This window comes from Xyrauchen texanus, chromosome 22 (genome assembly GCF_025860055.1).
Source record: "Xyrauchen texanus isolate HMW12.3.18 chromosome 22, RBS_HiC_50CHRs, whole genome shotgun sequence".
NCBI lineage: Eukaryota > Metazoa > Chordata > Actinopteri > Cypriniformes > Catostomidae > Xyrauchen > Xyrauchen texanus.
In genome coordinates this window covers 29,959,306-29,979,894 of record NC_068297.1, presented here as the reverse complement: position 1 = coordinate 29,979,894, position 20,589 = coordinate 29,959,306, and the positions used below count along the sequence as shown (strand labels likewise).

General features: G+C 36.6%; 1 protein-coding gene across 1 annotated transcript; it reads right to left on the bottom strand.

The window, feature by feature from the left end:
* Positions 1-4,135: 4,135 nt before the first annotated feature.
* On the bottom strand, positions 4,136-18,670 carry LOC127662194 (N-alpha-acetyltransferase 30-like). Its single transcript, XM_052153285.1, has 4 exons — positions 17,345-18,670; positions 15,796-15,919; positions 15,487-15,542; positions 4,136-10,977 (listed from the first exon to the last, which is right to left on the bottom strand). Exons 1-4 carry the CDS (start codon positions 18,116-18,118, stop codon positions 10,840-10,842), a joined length of 1,092 nt encoding a protein of 363 aa, XP_052009245.1. The 5' UTR covers positions 18,119-18,670; the 3' UTR covers positions 4,136-10,839.
* Between the last annotated feature and the right edge of the window lie 1,919 nt (positions 18,671-20,589).

Below are 20,589 nucleotides of genomic sequence, written 5' to 3'. Positions count from 1 at the left end.
ACTTCTGACTTACCTTGGTGTAAGTAAACTTCTGAATTCAACTGTATATAACCAAGATATCATATTTTAAAAGGTGAAAAAAAAAAACATTTTAGCCCTGGTGGCAATGCGTTTGTGTTATATGTCCGTAGCTTCTAGTTACGGTAATAGGATTCCAACACCTGACTGACTGTGTCATTGTTCTGGCACCAGTCAGTTTAAGGAATAGATCACCCAATTTACTCACCGCTCATGCCATCCAAGATGTATCTGAGTTTCTTTCTTCATCAAAACAGAATTTACGATTTAATTTCAGGCCTCCTCCATTTTTGACGGTCCAAAATGCATATTTAGGATGCATCAAAATAATTCACACGACACCAGTCGACAAATAAAGGTCTTCTGAACCAAAACGATTGATAATTTTGAGAAACAAAACAATACTTATATACTACTTATATACTTTTTAACTACAAATGTTCAATTCCGTACATCTCTGTGATGTGCGCTCATGAGAGGAATGACATAAGCTCGTTGGTAAGGGCACGTGTCACGACATTTTCATTTTTGGGTGAACTTTTCCTTTAAAGTCTACTGTTTTAATCTTAACAAATTTTGTAGACTGACAGTGGGTTGTGCAAACAAAGAATCTGATCATTATGTTGCACTAAACTTACCCGCTTCCCCGAGATACATGAATGGGTCTTTCTCATACTCGCTTCAGTCGGCAGCCCGCACTCTTTATTTCTGACCACAACAGTAGCGCTGATGTGATGGAGGGCCGTGCGACCCTTTTTACTTAAATTATTCTGCCTTATTTAAGGCTTGTGGCATTTTCTTAACCTACATGACTGGCCATGTGTACTAACGAACTATAGATAGGTTCAGAATTCAGGTTTTAATCACAGGTTTAAAGCTTAAACTCTGATTTGTTAAAATATATTTAAAGTTAAGTGGTGTAACACAACACATATTAACATAGAATTTGGATCAACAAGCCCTGGATTAGCTCTAAACTCTGCTTAATTTAATCATTATTGGTGCAACCAACCTTGAAATTATATGAATTCTATGATATACTATTTCAGATTCAGACAACGATCATTAACTCATTGCTAATACCTTTTCAGATTTGTTCTGTGCATTGCCCAACAACAACACTTGACTCACCTGCTCCTAATCTCACTTGTTCCAGCTCCAGTACAGGATACATTTTAAAATGAATATGATCCTTTATTGTTCTTTGATGTGAAGTCAGACATTTTAAGGGATATGTCCATGTCTTCAAATAAAAGTGCAATAAACATTACATAAATAATTAACATTGTCCTCTTTTGCCAGAACTTTGTTTTGTGAAGATGAAAATAGAATGAAAGTTGTAATAATTCACTCACCCTCATGTTGTTCCAAACCCATGTCTCCTCTAGTCTCTTTACATACCTCCTAACCTCTTTCATGGGAGTAAATGATGATAGTTTTAATATTTGGGTTAACTATTCCTGTAAATATTGTTTAACCACAAAATTTAGAGTAAGGTTTTCATACAAAAAGTCTCAAATGCAAGTCAGCTCGCAGACGAGGCATTTAATTTTATATGCACATATACAACATGTGAAAGTTTCTTTTACATATTTCATTGTACAACTAAGGAATGTGGGTACGTCTTTAGGGGAACAAAGGGCTATAATCTAGGTTTCATATAGTAATTTATGTTACTACGAAACATTTGGGTAACATTTTTAATTTTAAAAATAATTTTAAGGATAGTTTACACACATCTAATAAATTCATGTGTACATCCACAAATTAATATCCATAGAAAAAAAGGGAGAAAAATACTTGCATACTGTTAACTTTACAGTTTAATGACAACGTTTTGACTCCGAATGGGTCTTCATCATGTCAAACAAAATGAAACATTTTGTTTGTTCTGTTCGAGTGGAAACAATTTAATTAAATTGGAAATGTCAGCAGTTTTTCTCCCTTTTTTCTACACATTTTATATACACACACAAACAATGGAATAGAACATCACAGATAAAGTACTGTGACATTTAGCTTGAGGTTACCCTTCCTCATTGCTATTGCATGGTGTTGTGTAAGTCTGGGACTGATTGATACCTCTTGCCAGGGCAAGAACAATCTGGATGGATACGTTTAAAATAATAACTACACAAAAATCTATTTAAAATTTTACACTATGAAAAGTCGTTGCCATGAAGCTTTGTTGTGCTTTACCAAACTCCTTGATGAGTCAGGATCCTCATTTTGCAAGACAAACAGGGTTTTGATGATACACTCCCTCTTAACATCAATGTAGTCACACTGAGGATAAGATCATGACCATTTTCAGCATGCACCCTTAACAAAATACATTTTAAAGAAATAGTTCACACAAAAATGAAAATTCTCTCATAATGTACTCACCCTCATGCCATCCCACATGTGTATGACTGAAGATTTTTAGCTCCGTGTGTCTAAACAATGCAGGTAAATGGGTGCCAAGTTTCAGAAGCTCCAAAAAGCACATAAAGCCATCATAAAAGTTATCCATATGACTCCAGTGGATTAATTCATGTCTTCTGAAGTGGAGCATTTATAGCAGACCAGAGCAATTTACGGCCTGCGAGCCAGATCCGGCCTTCCACATGGTTTAATGTAGCCCACAGCGGGTTTTTTTTTACTTCCTTTAGCCATTTCAGTTATCTTGCATTGGGAACATACTCAGGGTTGCCAGATAATCCCAATTTGAGATTTATACTTAAGCAATTTGGAAATATTCTACCTAATGTTAACGTTCCTCTAGCTCTCACTTTCCCCTTTGAACAAATTTAGCGATCTCTAGTGCAATATTCTGCTCAAGGAAAAGTGTTATACGGCCACTCTGTGTCCATTATTGGGGCTGAATGTGATGTGTGGTGCTACTAAGTTTGCAGGTAAACCTTCTCAGTGATTAAATTAAATATAAAAGTAGATCTCGGTATCACTGACATGTGAGCAAAAGCAAGCAAGAGATGAATATATGTATTTTTTATTTTGTGCAATTTAGAAATGCTGAAGTCCCCTCACACCTGTATGTTAAACTCTTGCAGTAATCATTTATCATAGTCATGCAGCCTGTTTTATTCAGTTGTGTGCTGAATGAGACCTGCATCATGACACTTTCAGCATGGAAACGGTTTTGAGAATAAAATAAGTAAACTAGCCTGCTTTGTGACAAATATTAAAAGTTCTATAATTGTAGATATTTTTTCAATTAAAACAGACCTCTTATATAGAGAGTGTTAAATTGAGTAATAAATTAACAGGGAAGTAGAGATGTTAAAATACATAATTTATAATAAGCTCAGCCTTTAGTCAGTTTTTTAATGCCTGGTAGAAAGATATCTACCTTTGTAGAGCAATTCAATACTTTAGGCAAATGCAGAATAGTCCCATTAGTCACAGATACACTTCAGAAAATTGAGTACACAACTATTTTAAAACACACAAACACCAAATCAATGCAGAACATTGTATCTCAAAAGGAATACAATGCACTGTCCACAACTTAAAGCCCGATGTAGTCCCTTTACCAAAATACTTACCCACCCCTGATTTATGTTTATGAGTGCAGTTATCACACCTGAGAAATTGGCCCAAGAAGTTCCCTGATCATTTTTAACAACATTTATAACTTCATACTTTGCCGGGTGACAAACTACACCCCATTTTTACAGCCTGAACTTTATCAGAAAGACAACAGCTTTAAAAAAAAAAGAAAGGACAAAAGAATGCAGTCTAGGTCTGATTGAAGACACCCATTATTCATGTAAATTAACCGAATAGTTATTTTGATATTGGCCTACAGGCGGGGCGAATTGTTAGCCGCAAACCTCGTCCAGCGACAAGCTATCTGCCTGCCCACACCAGACTCGACACCGCGATATTCGTACACTAAAATGAGGATTATTTACAATAATATTTAGAAATCAGAGCAATCACAGACGGAACAGTGTTTATTGAACGAAAGTTGTTTTCTCTCTGAAGTTCCGTAACGCTTTGTACGGCAAGCCCTGAGAGTACAAATACACAATCACATGGTTCAATAAATAAATATTATGTCCAAATTAATATGCACGACAATAAAGGTGTTTTTAAGTTTTTAATGTATTTGTGTTGCTTTACACAATCACATCAACATTTTAGATGTTAATTGGTTCTTTCTATGCACAGTAAGTTCATTTTGTCACCACAAAACACAAACAGTAGAATGTGCTTTATTCAGCTCAGACCAAATCCTTTTTAATTGGTGTAATTCAGTGTATTTTGACAAAATAGAGCAATGAAAGACAAAAAACAGAATTAAAAAACAACAATAATCATTGATTGTACTTATAAAAGAAGGTAATCTGGTCAAGCAAAAACTAAAGTCATAGAAACCATTTAAATTAATTATATAAATTATGCTTAAGTGAAATTAACTCCAATAATCCTTGCAGTGCTCCCATTAAAACATTAAAACAGTTAAACTCAAAATAATAAAATGGCAATTTAATTAGTTGTAAATCTCTTCAAATGGAAACACTTGATGACTGCTGTCGACTGAGACCCAGCTGTTTACTTCCTGCAGCCAGTTGAGCTACTTGACTGAAACATGTTCTTTCAAAATTAAAACATTGAGTCAACCCAAAGAGTCACCTATTCAAGTCAGTTTAACACGATGCAATCGTGTTTGAACAAGAAACATGGTACAATGATGTCAAATCAATATGAATAGTTTAAAAAACAAACTTTTTGGAGGCTGTTCAGATGTGGCAGCTATTATGCAAACCAAAGAGCCCTAAAAGATACATGTAAGAACATGTAAAGCACTACCTGCTCACATGTCCCTTGCCCACAGAACATGTGGTCTCTATGTATATAGTCTGAGGAATAGAAAACCTTCTTTCTTGTGTCATGTGAATCAGTTTAATGTAATTATGTTAAAATAAACATTGTGGTGGTTTTTGAGTACAGCTGTCTCCTCTTCAACAAAAATGAATTTTAACACAAATTGAAATGAGTAGAATCATGAACACAAATTAACATCCACGAATAATCAAGTGTCTCTGGTATTCTAAGACAACTAATTAAGAGACGGTGTCTGAATACAGTTGTAGAACTGTTGTGATGACAAATTGTTAATTTCTTCTTACTAAATATTTGAATTCCATACTGAAAACCTAGAATTATCAAATGACTTAACATTTTTCATCTGTGCCGAGACAGCCTTTTTGTTTGTTAAATCTGGCACATTTACATCAGTGAGATGTTTGAATAATGTGTAGTGTCCCTGACAAATAAATAAGATAATTTCAAAAGAACCCATACCAAATAAATCACACCAATGACACAAATGAAGATATCATTTACAAGGGGTCATAACATGAGGAATAACATTTTCCTTTATCTTTTAACATATAAGAGGCCATTTTGCTATAAAAACATACTGTAAGTTTCAGAACTTAAAACTTCTTCACTGCAAAAAGAGCATTTGTTGAAACTAAGCAGCCAAAACGACTCGTTGTCTACTTCCTCCATATTGTGATGTCACACTGTGGTATATGTGCACCTGACTGCCTCCACAACAACACATCAATACCTACTTTACCTCATCACTTCTGTAGCCCTGCTCAGTAGTGGTGAGCAGTGTGTGATGGGTGAAAGGTGCCATTCATTTTTCCTGGTAGGCTACTCGGCCTTACAGGCTACATCTGGTTAGGATTAGGGCATCTGCTGCCTATCAGCAAAAAACTCCTTTGTACAATGGGCCGAGCAGTAAGATGGCAAGGAGAGAGCAGGTCAGTCAAGAGCCAGTCATAACTGGGGGTGTTTACTGTCAAGTCTTATTGGAGAAGCAGCACCAAAACAGAGTTTCTGATACAGGGTCAAATAAAATAAAATAAATAAAATAAATAAATATCATGTCTTACAACTATGATTGCTTTTTGTGCAACCATATTAAAATAATTAACAATAAAAGCCTTTTCTTGACCCCTTTAAAAGGCAGCATTACATTTCTGAGTGATACTGGAAAATCAACAAAAATCTAAATTGATGTTACCAAAGTCTTTCTTGCAAGTCAGTTCACTAAGCGGCCATCTTTGGAACACTCCCAGGCAGCTATTTTTCTATGTAAACAAGCAGCATACAAGAGCAACTCCTACTTGAATGGGAAAAGACATCTCTGAGAAAATATTTCAAATCAGCAGTAAAATCTGACTACACTGGTATCATAAATTGTGCTTCATTATCTCAAATTAAGCTAAGAAACGAAATTTTCCAGGTTGTATAGCTAATAAACACAGGCGATGTCTCTATCAAAAGGTGAATGGCTTTTTACCTGTAAGGCAGGACCTCCTTTCTACATTGGCTGTTGGGCATTCCAATTTCTCCTATTCATTTTCATAGAAGTGACCCATCTCTGTTAAATAATCTCGGTTTTGTTTTTCAGGAAATTCTTAAAATGTAAAACCAGTAAGGTTTATTAACCCTTAAATGCAAACCATAGGTCTTTAAGTGACCTGGACCTCATTCCATCCCCTTTACCTCATCCAGTTATACCCACACCTCTTTAGTATTTCTCAAATGTTCTCTTATGAAATGTGTAACAATAATAAATTGCTTACTTACCAAACATTTTAGGATTGTTAGTGACCAGAGATATGTAATAGTGTTGCAATATATTTTGCGCTATCGTAAATAATATTTTTGTGATTATTTCATATCTATACAAGTTTACTATTACATTATATCTATTGCTTTGTTTATAACATAAAATGAATGCTATATTAATACAAATGAGTACTATATCACGTTGATGTGCTGTGCAACAAGTTAAAAAATGAACCCTAATCTATAATTTGTGGCATCGACTCTTTAACAAGGGAAAAATAAAACATCAAATATATTCTAATCTACTATTTTCTAATTGCCTTGAGAATGCTTTGACATTTTTTACACTCTCTGGGCATTTTGTAGATCCATTTGTGATATACTAAAGACCCGAAATATGTAATAATGATTGGCAAAACACACCTGCATTTAAGTAGGGTCAATTTTGATTTCATGTTGACAAAGTTTGAGCTCCAAACTCTCCTTTTGAAAAAAAAAGAATACTACATTTGCTTAAAAATCAAATAATTTATTTAGAATTTTTAAACCAGGTCTGTTGTTCACTTGAAAAGAAGAAACTTGCAAGACATTTTGTCAGGGGTGAGAGTGGGAAAAAGGGTGGAAAAAAATGTAGTCAACATGCAAATGGTCTCTCTTCACCCCAACACAATGGATCTATGTTAGAGGTGCAGGTCTCCATCATCCAATCAGCAGAGAGCAACACTAACTACAACATCAATTCCACCGTTTACGATGGTTAGAATTAGCCACAAATGCAGATTCAAAAGTGTCCATGTCCGCTAAATACGTGATCTTGCCCAGCTAGAACCTGCCAGCTGTTCAGTCTAAAGTTGTTCATGGCCATAACCTTTGATGTACTGCTTACAGTAATAAACCACAAAGTCAAAAAAGGCAGTGCAAAATAACATTACCAGGGCCTTTACCAACCACAATTTTACACAAGTATTAATTTCATATGAAAATAGCAAAGGATGGCAAATGATTGGTAGCCAAAACAATTATTATTATTATTGTCTGTCTAGGCTGGCTTTTTGTAAGGGGCTTTAAATTTAACTAAAGGGTCAGCTCACCCAAAAATGACAAATTTGTCATTGTATAATTATCTTTTCATTTTTTAATGAACTACCCCCTTAAGGTCAGGATGAGCTTACATCTGCACGCTCAAGAGCTGAATGTTCAAATGGTGTTTTAAAGCAAAAACATATTAAAAAGACTCTCAGGTCTCCATTTCAACATCTAAGTCCACAAATTAAAAGCTTTCAAAGAAACAATTCCTTGTGAAAACAAGTTGGCTTTGAAGTAAACTGTGGTTTTTAACCACTGGGTGCTTGAAAGGAGCCCTTGTCGAGTGAAAGGGGAACTGACGAGAAATGAAACACCTGAGCCCTAATGTTAATGGGACTACGTTTCTGGAAAGTATTTTGGGCTTGCTATAATTCCGCAATGTAACATGGGGCAAAATAAGTCAAACAAAACAGCAAACAAACATAGATGCATCAATTCCTTTTTTTCACTCCATCAGTAATATCAGTGTATTTAAGCGCAAATTTAAATAGCAATAGTCTTCTTATCAATGGAGCGCAGCATCTCTATGGGGAACAATTGCAAATGATGGTCAAAAAAATCAAGCCTCCATATGTACATTTTGCAAATCAAAAATCTCGTTTCCCACTCAAAACCTGAAAAAATAAGCTCCCCCCAAACCCAAAGAAGAACTCATGAGCCAGCAGCAGAAGCAAAGACAGGGTCTACAGACCTTTGTCAGGGTAGACACCATCATGACAGGAAAACAATGCAATTGAACTCACAGCCTTGTTTTTTTTTTTCTATTTAAATTTTATGCAAATTAAATTAATGCTGTGAGGAATAGATGTACAGTCCATTCAGTAGGCCGTAAGGTCATTTGTAATAACCAGAAGCATTGTCGAATTTTTGTCGACGGATATTCAACATCAAATGATGTTTGACAAGGTATGGTACAAACTACCACAGAGACTGCACTTCTACTTTTAACAGCCTCGTTTTCATTTGCATAAAATCAAATAAGATGCCTACCCCATTGGCAATGAAAATACGAACACAAATTTCGGAACACTTACATACTTTACACTGTGGGTGATTGTACAAATTGCCACATCACACTGTTAAACACAATCCGATAAAAACAAAAAACTCCCTTACACACGATTTAAAACACCTTAATGCAGTCTTGCAAATGATCAATCTGCTTCATGACTTCAAAATTCAAAGTTACTGTCCACGAGTTCAATGGAACTGAGCTGGTGAGTTCTGTATGCTGCCCTCTAATGTTTAACTAAGGCAGTGGCAGACAAGGGAATTTTACTGAGCACAAACTCACTATTTAATCAGTGCAAAAATAAGAAGTGCATCTGTTTGAGGTTCCTTTGTCCTGGTTTAGCATATCTGAATAACTAAACATGTGACAGAGGTGATCAGTATTAATAATAGAAATGGTAATCTAATCGCTGTCTCATATTCATAATGGTTCCAGATCCTTGTGGTCATTCATTAAAGGGATGGTTCACACAAAAAAAGAAAATTCTCTCATCATTTACTAACCCTCATGCCATCCCAGAGGTGTATGACTTACTTTCTTCTCCAAAAGACAAATTAAGATTTTTAGAAAAAAAAAAAACTCTGCTCTGTAAATCCATACAATGCAAGAGAATTGTGACCAGAAATTTGAAGCTCCCAAAAGCACAAAAAAGAAATATAAAAGTAATCCATACGACTGCAGTGGTTAAATCCATGTCTTCTGAAGGGATATGATAGGTAAGATTGAGAAACAGATTAATATTTCAGTCCTTTTTTACTATAAATCTCCACTTTCCATTTCATATTTCTTGTTTTGGTGATTTACATTCTTCATACATATCACCACCTAATGGTCGGGTCTGGTCAAAGGTTGAGATTTATTCTAAAAAAGTCTTAAATATTGATGTATTTCTCACCCACACCTATTATATCACTTCTGAAGATATGGACTTAACCACCTGAGTCGTATGGGTTACTTTTATGATGACTTCTTGTGCTTTTTGGCACTCCAAAGTTCTAGACACAATTCACTTTCATAGTGTAGAGCTGAGACGTCAGAAAAGAGAAAGTCACACATTTGGGATGGCAAGAGGTTAAATGAGAATTTTCATTTTTGGGTGAACTATTCCTATAAATTCAATCAAATCAAAAGAGATCATCCAAGTTGAATTGTAATAAAGGCTGTGGTTTAAAAAAAATTATAAAAAAAAAATAGGGGGCGGGCGGGGGGGGGCACTTAATAATAAATTTTCATTCGTCTCGGTGCACTAAATACCCTCGGACAAGATGACAAGATGGTGAGATGACAAGATTTGTATGTAGCATAAAATGGAATCCAACAACTGCCCCAAACACAAAAGAATCACAATCCACATAAACCAATATGGCATATTGTGAGCGGGCTAATACGACTGAGTTAAAATTACAGAGATGCTGTCCACATTGTTAACATGTCAAGGACATGTTAGAACACTAATTTGTCATTTCCTTTCGAACTTTTAAAGCAGACAGTGCTCTGCTCAGTGTTTTTCAAAACATAAAATAAACACATTCAATAAACCGCAGACCCCCCTATGCACAAAAACAACACAAAGCAGCAGGCTCCAACACGATAACAACCTGCAGTGCTCCTGTGCACCCTCTTTTAGAAGCAGAAGAGAAAAAAAAAAGATTGATTTGAGTTTTGAGTTGGTCTGAACACACATTTTCATTCCTCGATTTGTGATTGTTCATAAAAAAAAAATGTAACAACAGATGTGGTGCATTGTTTGCTTTCGGCTCAAATAATTTCGCAGATGCCATCAACCCATTCTGCCTAGCCCGTCCCAAATACACGGTGGTCTTCAGTCGGGCTATTGACACCTGAGTTCCCAAGCCACCATCCTGTCCTCTTCAGTGTCAATGTAATAGTAGTATCCGACTTCATATATTTTCTTTCTTTTTTGCAATAACCTCTCTGTATTTTGCCCCAAAGTTCATAAAACACTTTATTATGATTTTTTAAATTTTCCCTCAGAGCTTCCTCTTTGTGGCTCAGCTGAGGTCAAGCATCTTTCTATTGAAGTCATTATCGGAGCCAAAAGAGGCTTGGGGCAGAGGAAGAGGCCAAAGGGATGGAGAAAGTGTTGAAGAACCCATTGGTTTCATTTAGCGAAGCCAAAGTTTGAGCCGAAGTGCGTCCACTCCATTTAAATAATATCTAAACAGCCGCTTGTCCCTGACAAAGCCCAGGTTCTCATAGAGTTTCAGGGCTGATTTGTTGGTGATCTCCGTCTCAAGCACCACCTGAAGATGAAAACAAAGCATACAGAGACATGATTTGCAAAGTGCACATTTTATACTAGATTCTAAGAAGTATTTACCCATGTTAGGAATGGAATATTTGCTAATTATTTACTAAATACTGCGCAGTATTCACTGCATAATGCTTTATTTTTTTTTACTTGTAAGTGAAACAGTTGCCATTATGCTGCGATATACAGTATATTAGATTGTGTCATATGACCTCATCACGTTGCATTTAATTCAGTGAGGGGCATCCAGAATTTTTCTTAGAAATAAAGTAATTTTTCACTTCTAAATCAATTTTGTTAAAAAAAATAATAATAATTACAGTGCAATCAAGTAACGAGTTGAAATACTGTAATAAATACATACATAAAAATGAAAATAAAACAGCTTTGTGTATTCTGGTTTGATTTGTCACTTTGGAAATGGAAGGTAAATTCCTGCATAGCACAAAGAGCAGTGTTGGGTAGATTACTTTTTAGATGTAATCTAGTAATGATTACAAATTACACTATTAAAATTGTAATTAGTTATGTAATTTTTTATACTACACTTTTTAGGTAATCTCATCTGATTACTTTTGCACGTTTTGATAAATCTAATCATTAGTTTTAAATGTATTAAGTAAAAAATGTATTGAGTTTAAACACTAGTAAACAGCAAATCAACAAGCATCTAGCAGTCACTGAGTAAAGCCAGTGTCACACTAGCCAATTTCTCCAGTGATCTGCAGGGGTGAGCTTCATTACATAATTGCCGGCCAAGTGGAGGGAAACGAAGCATGCATTAGCATCTCTGAGCAGGAAGTCATTAATAACTTGCGAGTCGGGACTCAGATCTTAGTTAATGGTTCCAGCAAAGGGAAAAAGGACTCATTCGCATTTCTCATTCACCAAATCATCACTGTGCAACCAAATGGTTTTAAAATTTGCTCAGTTAATTAAATGGAGATCACTTCTGCACAGTCAAGGTGTTTCAAGTGATTTTAGTATAGATACCCATGTCTGTATCAGTATCTTGGGAAAAACAACACCATGAAGACAAAAAACACTCCAAGCAAATCCTCAAAACTGTTCTGGATAAACGTAAATGTGGGGAAGGATAAAAGAAAAAGTCCCTGAATATCCCTCGGAGTACTGTGAAGTCAATAATTAAGAAATTGAAAAAGTATGGCACAGCAGTAAATCAGCCTAGAGCTAGGACTAGTGAGGGAGGCCAACAAGAGACATATGACTACTCTGAAGGACAAGCTTCATTGGTTGAGATGGAAGACACTGTGCATACAACAACTGTTGTCCGGGTTCTTTATCAGTTACAGCTTTATGGGAGAGTGGCAAAGAGTAAGCCACTATTGAAAAAAATAGAAAAACCCATATGAAATCTTGCATAGAGTTTCAAGAAGGAATGTGGGAGACTCTGAAGTATGCTGTACATAATGCACCTTTGAGTTTCTTTGAGACAGAATAGCAAACCTGCATAGCAGTTTACAGCCTTCAATGGCAGTTGCATCTATGAACGGACAAAGCAAGACAATGATCCCAAGCATACAGCCAAAGCTACACAAGCATGGTTTCAAAAAAACAGGCCCTTTCCCCACCAACAGTTCTGGTACTTTTCCCTTAGTAAATTTCTAGATGAGAACTCTTACGAGACACAGAACACCTGAGGAGAATTTTATGTTGCATTCGCACATCCACCATAGTGATGTCATCTAGTATCGACTATTTGTATTCGGAGGTTATTTGCACACGCGTTTCAATAGCAACAACAACAAAAATCAACACCGCCGATGGAAACTGTGGCTGCATCGGAAAACGTAGGCAGCTGCCTTATCAATTTATGGTTTAAACACCAGTGTTTTTGGATGAATGGATTTATATGAACAGCTTAAAAAGCACCTTATTTCATCCTATATTCATCTATCCTTATATAGCCCCCGAAGGCAGCATTTATCAGTTTTCAGAGGCAGCTTGTGTCTTCAGGTTACAGGTTAAACTGGGCTCATGAGGCGTGAATGCGTTGCTCCATGCTGCAGCAGGAGAGAGAGGACAGACGAGGCGGTAAAAGCGCTCTTTAACCACGCAGCACACGATGAACTCAGTGAACAACATGTTGAAAATCCACTATAAACCCATTTATCAACACAATCTTTTACAATAAAGGCTTTTATGACTCAGCATAAATTATTGTACTGAAATACTAATTGAATTAGAAGGCATCTTGGTGCCCACACAGTAACAGGCAAGCAATACTTCACTCATGTAAACTAGCAGCAAGATTGTTTACTATGGTGGTCGTGGAGCTACTCTCCTTTCTCAATGCAGGTTTTTGACCAATCACAGGCTGCTGCAGCACTTCCCACAGTTCCACAAGTATCTACCCTGGAGTAGGAGCTAAAAATGTCCCCTAAAACGGCTTTGAGGAACTATAGTTCCTTCGGTGTGAAAAAAAGCACTAGTTCCGGGGAAAAGTACCTAAAACTGGCTTTAGTACCGTCAGTGGGAAAGGAAAAGTCTGCCCAAAAATGACAATTCTCTAATCATTTACTCACACTTAAATGCCATCCCAGATGTGTATGACTTTCTTAAATCTGTAGTTCCTCACAAACGCTGATTGTAATCCAAAGTGATTCTGTCAAATCGTTTTTCTCCTACATTAAAATGACTAATGATTATCATAAAGCAGAACAACAACATCCTATTTTTATTGAAGGAAATTGCTTCACTCCCTGAAATCTGCATATGGACATACACCTTCTACGGTAAGTCTCAAGGGGATAAATTCACAATCATGCACTTTCACAATGTAAAGTTACTCTAACACTGTCTACTTCGGGCACGTCCGTTAATGCAACGCTGAGGCTTGAGGCTGTCTACACTGGACACATGACACGAACATTCTAAACCATCTCATAGCACCAGCACATGCAGCACAAAATGGAACAGGACACCTGCTTCCAGTGTAGATAGCATCACTGATTATAATGGGGTTCTAATACTTTTGACATGACGCTCGCTCTCGGTGTAGACAGGGTATATGAATCGCTTCCTAAATCACTCTTTTACAATAGTTTATGCTCATGCAGTACTCCTGTTGTTATTTTGGCAAGCTCCACATAACAGAAATAAAGGGAGAGAGCTGCGGTGATTTGTTATGTCTGTCACTCCACCATTTTGTATCGCAAGTGAGCGAGATCTCAGCAAAGCAAACACCCTTGGCCAAAATAGAGTTGTTTTTAAATCTGCTAGTGTGCCGCTGGCTAAAAACACTAAGGTACATAAAGGATTATAACAAATAAAAAAAACGAACCCTTTGTTACGGATGGAAGAAATTATAACATGCATATATTTAAAATTTGAAGACAACTGCATAGAATACCCTGATGGCCTACAACATTAGCAAAAAAAAAAAAAAAAAAACATTTTTGCATTTAAAATGTTCACAGGACAGTTAGAACATTTTTAAACATATTTGAATTACAGGTAAATGTTAAATTGTACTAACAATCATACTGTAATTAGCATTTCTTTTTTAAATAAACTGACAGCTCTCACTGATGTAAACATCAAATGAAGTGAAACTGTGTGGGGAAAAAAATAAAAATAAAAAAATAAAGTGCATTAAGTATTTACCATATGTCTGAGACCCAGCCATAGCATGATAGGACCCAAAACACTTTATGAATAACTTAAGCAGTTAAAGGGATAGTTCACCCAAAAATGGGTTCACCAAAAAATGAATATTCTCTCATAATTTACTCACCCTCATGTCATCCCAGACTTACTTTCTTCTGCTGAACACAAAGTTTTTTAGAAGAATATCTCAGATCTGTAGTTCCATACAATGCAAGTGAATGGTATTCAAAACTCAGAAGGTCCAAAAAGGACATAAATGCATCATAATAGTAATCCATGAGACTCCAGTGGTTAAAGCCATATCTTCTAAAGTGATATAAAAACGTGGGTGAGAAACAGATCAATATTTAAATCCTTTTTTACTGTACCAACTGGTCGAACTCCTAGTCAAAGGTGGAGATTTAAAGTTAAAAAAAAATTATTTAAAAAAGACTTAAATATTGACCTGTTTCCCCTCACACACCTTTCGTATCGCTCCTGAAGACATGGATTAAACCACTGGAGTCTTATGGATTACTTTTATGCTGCCTTTGTCAATTTTATACCTTCTAAATTCTGGTCACCATTCACTTTCATTGGATGGACCTTCAGAGCTAAGATATTCATCAAAATTCTTAATTTTGTGTTCTACAGAAGAAAGACATACACATCCGGGATGGCATGAGGGTGAGTAAATTAGTTTATTTTCATTTTTGGCTGAACTATTCCTTTAATGAAAAATAAAAATGTTACATGGTGTAATTTACCAGACAGATTTGGGGATTCAAAACAATGTCCATGCAGACCTTGTTTAGTATGCAGTAGGTGGTAAATTAGTGTTCCATTCTGAACATACCCATAGCATGAAGTTTTTGCTAGATTAATCTCTCACCTCATCACAATCCCCCTCCACCATGGCAAAGATGGCCTTTTTCACAAGGTTGGTGCCTACCAAAGCAAAATTAAAGCTTTTAATCATCCAGAAAACATTTACAGTAATATATCTAGTCAGTGTGGTACATAATGCACCTTTGAGTTTCTTTGAGACTGAATAGCAAACCTGCATAGCAGTTTACAGCCTTCAATGGCAGTTGCACCTATGAACGGACACTGAAGCAGACGTGCGACCTATAAAAAGATCACTGACTGTTGCCATTCTCAGATGAGGGCTACCGTATTAGCAGTCAGATACGGCCCTTACCAATGCCTTTCCTGCGAAATTTGGAGTCCACCGCGAGCATAGCGATGTATCCGCGACGGAACATCTTCTTATGCATGTCTAGCTTACATACAATGGCACCAACACAGTCCTTCTCAACCATCGCCTGTGACACATTAGAAATAAGAGTCATCAAGAAACCCTGGAATTAGCTCATCTTGTAGCTTGTAAAGCATGAAGAAAATGAAATACCTCAACTCTCTATAATTAGGCTTAATTTGTGAAAAATACACCAGCCTGAATGTGTGTTAATAAAGACAAATCTTGTGAAAATTGACCACATACAATTTATCTACAGTAACATTAGCTTAATAGGTGGCAGTTGTACTAAAACCATATCATAGATGGCTCCTTATAAACCATGGTCTGATCAGTATGTTTGAAACTATAACAACACTTGCCATTACTATACTAATAATAACCCATATAAAAAAAGTCATGTCATGGTACTGTGATGGTACCAGAAGGTAACACAATGGTACTTTGATATATAACATGGAAAATAGTTCATCCTCATGCCATCCCAGATGTGTATGAGTTTCTTCTGCTGAACACAAACAAAGATTTTTAGAAGAATATTTCAGCTATGAAGGTCCATACAATGCACATAAAGGCACCATAAAATTAATCCATTTGACTCCAGTGCTTAAATCCATGTCTTCTGATGTAATCAAATAAATTTTTTGGTGAGAACAGACCAAAATATAACTCCTTTATCACTATAAATCTTGACATCTTCTATTTTCTTTGGCGATCATGATTTCAAGCTCGATCACACTTCCTAGTGCCATCAGGATGTGTAATCGAGCTAGAAATCATGATCCTGCCCAGAAACTGCCATGGTAAAACGAACAGTGACATTTTTTTAATATTTTGAACCAATTGCATCGCTTCAGAAGATATGGATTAAACCACTGGAGCCTGGATTACTGTTAAACTGCCTTTACGTGCCTTTTTTAGAGCTCCAAAATATTGGTCACCATTCACTTGCATTATATGTACATACACAGCTGAAATATTCTTCTAAAATCTTTGCTTGTGTTCAGCAGAAGTCATACATCTGGGATGGCATGAGGGTGAGCAAATCATGACAGAATTTCAATTTGTGGTTGAACTATCTTTTTAAGTGTTATAATGGTAAAACAATGGCACATTTTCACGAAGGCATATAGTGGCTTAACTAAACAATTTCAGCAAAAACTCTGCACAAATACTAGTAAACAAGAATCATGGCATTACAATGTTTTTGGACATGCTAACATGATTTTCTTGACATAGTAACATGGTCATATCATGTTTTCGGCATACGCCATAGTAATATCATGATTTTCATTAGCATGACTTTTCGACATGTGTCATGTCATTGTACCTTGGAGTAACATGAAAATACCAAGGTATATTATACATGGTAATCAACCAGTATGATGGTATTATGATCTGATACTTTATCATAATAGACAATGTTACCCATTTATATAGAACATAAAGAAAGAGATCATTTTGAAGGGAAAAAACGAAATAAGACACATACCAGAAAGCAGAGCTGAGGCCAGTTGTGAATAAAGTACCTATACGTGTATATGGAGTAGGGCTCAGACAAGTCTTTCGTTATGAGTCGGATAATATCGGGCATTTGGAGCTCAGACTCGTATCTCACGTATCGGATGGACTCGTCATGCTCCTCTAGCGCGAGTCTCGACATCTCCGCCACCAGAGCGCTGTCATCCGCCGCCGCCTGCTGCTCTACTCGAGCGCCATGCGGGCCCGGGCCTGATTCCTCTGCTGCTCGAACCTTATCCACCTTACCAGTCCTGCTCCTCACATCATTCTCCAGTTGACAAGAGATGCTCTCCGTGATCGCCATTCTATCAGTGCAGTGTATCCCGTTGTTCGGCGACGACTGGCTCTGCGATATATCATTACAACGTTTATTTCTGATTAAATTGTTGTTTTCCGTGTGATCGACATGTGTTTCGCCGATGCTGTACGGGTGATGATCAGAAGCGCCGCTTTGACAGTCGGACGTCCAGTGCTGGACGTGGTTCTGGAGGTGAGCGTGGTTGCACTGGACCCCGTTCAGCTGGGCTGAGTGGAACTGAGCGCCTAACGCATTAGGGTGTACGTTGTTCTGGTTGGATTTGACAATCGCTTTATGATCGCCGGTGTGCTGGTGTGGTCCCGGGCCGGGGATGAAGATTTCCAGTCCCTCATCGTTCCCCAGTAAGGTGCACCCGTCCACGGGCAGTGCTGTGATGTCGCTCGGGGATGAAGGCAGTGCGTTAGGCCCAGTCGGCACTTCAGCCATTCCACTGCATACAGTTAATATAATGACAGGAAATCGAGGTCGGAATCAGACTCTCACAGCGAACGAGGACAAATACAGGCGTCCGTTCGGCTGCCGGTACCTGATAAATGTTGGAATAATGTAAAGTCCGAGCACTATCTCGTGTCTGTTCCTGCCATTACTCTCCACACTGGCCTATTTTCTGCCGTAAAGCAGAGCGGGTGATTTACGACACTTTGTCGGGGCTTCACAGTGAAGGATGCTGGGAAATGTAGTTTTTAATTAAAATGTTTTTAAACCTTAACGTGGTTATCTGTATCAAATGAAATGTTGTTTTAAATGCGTGTCTACAGCCCCGAAACCCGCTTACATTCACAATAACGTATTTTAAACATGATATTCGGTCTGGTTTGACTAGTGACTGGTTTACCTGGCCTATTTTCGAAGATGAGCCACTAGATGGACCTAAACATCCAATTATTTGCAATTTAGTTCAAGGGCACAGCTTGTGGGTGTTATTGACAGTGTTTTGGGAGTTGGCACTTGTTCGAGTGGCTGCTTTATCGCTATCCAGTGTGTCAAAAAAAAAAAATACATGTGTTTTTGTGACAGAAGTCTCTCTAATGATTTTCTTATGAATAAATTATCGACAGACTGTGTGCAAAAACAGTGCTGATAGTCTAATTAAATAGGGAAATTTGCCTATAGAATTGGAAAAATGTCTTTCATTTTCAATAAACTCAGTCAAAAATCCTCAAGTAATGTGTACAGGATTACTATTGGAATTTCTAATATAGGCCTAATTTTGAACCAATCCTGAAGGATCATATGAAATTCTAACATAAACATGCAAAACAAAACTACATCTTTTAGAAAACATAGTTCCCAATATCTCAATAACACCTATTATGAATACAAATATATTAAATTGCCCCTCTAGAACATACCTAAAAATAATACTAATAATATGACAATACTATTTTAGGATTGTAATATGCCTTTATCGACTGTGTGATTTATTTTAACTGTCCAGTACCAAAGACTGTAAACCCTAATATTGTCATTACTGGAAAAAATCAAGTTTTCTTAATTAAATATTACTTGAAATGTCAAGTTTTGGGCTCATTACTAAAAAAAAAAAAAAAAAAAGTTCCTTGAACTAATTTTCTTAAAAATCCATAGACTTAAGATTTGAAGTGTTAGTAAATTAAAACTATTGAGTACAACATGTAGGGCAATGGGGAATACCCACAATGTCTTGCACTTGAATTATTTAAATATGCATCCTTTGGGAACATATGGGGCATTTAAATGGTTGTTATTAAGAATACATAGAAGCTTTAGCTCTTTTTTAGTATTATTTATGTTGTTTTGTTGCAAATAGTTGTTTCGTGGTATGTCACCATTATGGTGATCTGTGTCCCTTTGGTCAAGTTGGACCCTGTTAACATAGTTTAATATATTCTTGTGCATGAACAACTGAAATTCAGGCATATATGCAGTGTTGTGGAGGAATACAGTAAGTTTATTTGATGATTGACCTAGAATCATTTTTAGTCTTCATAATTTGTGTTATTGTACAGCCTAAATCTGACCTTTCCATTAAAATTATGTAGTTGAAACTACAACATTTACACTTCAAAGCTCAATTAAGTCTACTTGCATCTAATTATTTTAACTTAAATAGCTAATATCATTCTATATGAACACCAAGTTAACACAAATACACATGTAATTACACATACACCATAATTGAATTCAGTTGATGGAACAAGTTTACTCGATTAATTGAGTAAAGTCAACTTATTAGGTTTTTCAGTGCACACAATATCCAGGACTCCAAGAGTAAAATAAATAATTTCAAAGTCCTAATGGAGTTTCAGCTTATCCAGTAGGATCTTAATTAATTCTTGGTGTATTCTGATTTGCCATCAGGAATGGTTCCCAATTATACAGACAGTTTTATGATGAGGGTGACTTGAAAATGCATGATGGCTTAAGACCCATTGACTTAGAATACATTCTCATACACTGAGGCATAAAGACTTTCTATAAGTCCTGCCCATCAAATGAGTATCTTACAGGAGACGGGCTATAATGATTAGATCGATTATGGTACGTGTTCTAAAGATGAAATCCTTGTAAGAATGCAGCCCTGCCTTGTTCTTGCAGAGATTCAAGGCAATCAGTAGATGTGGCAGACAATTAATCTCTCAGATAAAGGTTTGCTTAAGTTGAGAGCTCTTGTGTGGCTCCAGCTAAACTATCATCATCTTGCAGTCTTCTCTGTGGAAATTCTCAGCCCTAATTGACAGCCAGATGCAACTCACCTAATCTAAACAGACAATACCACATCTCTGCAGTAATACAGCTGCTTGCTGGCCATGTTGTTGGTGCTGTTTGTTAAGCAACATTAAAAGCAAGTCTCTAACACTAAAAATAAAATATAAAGTAGACCATTTTCATATTGCAAACATCAACAAATCTGTACA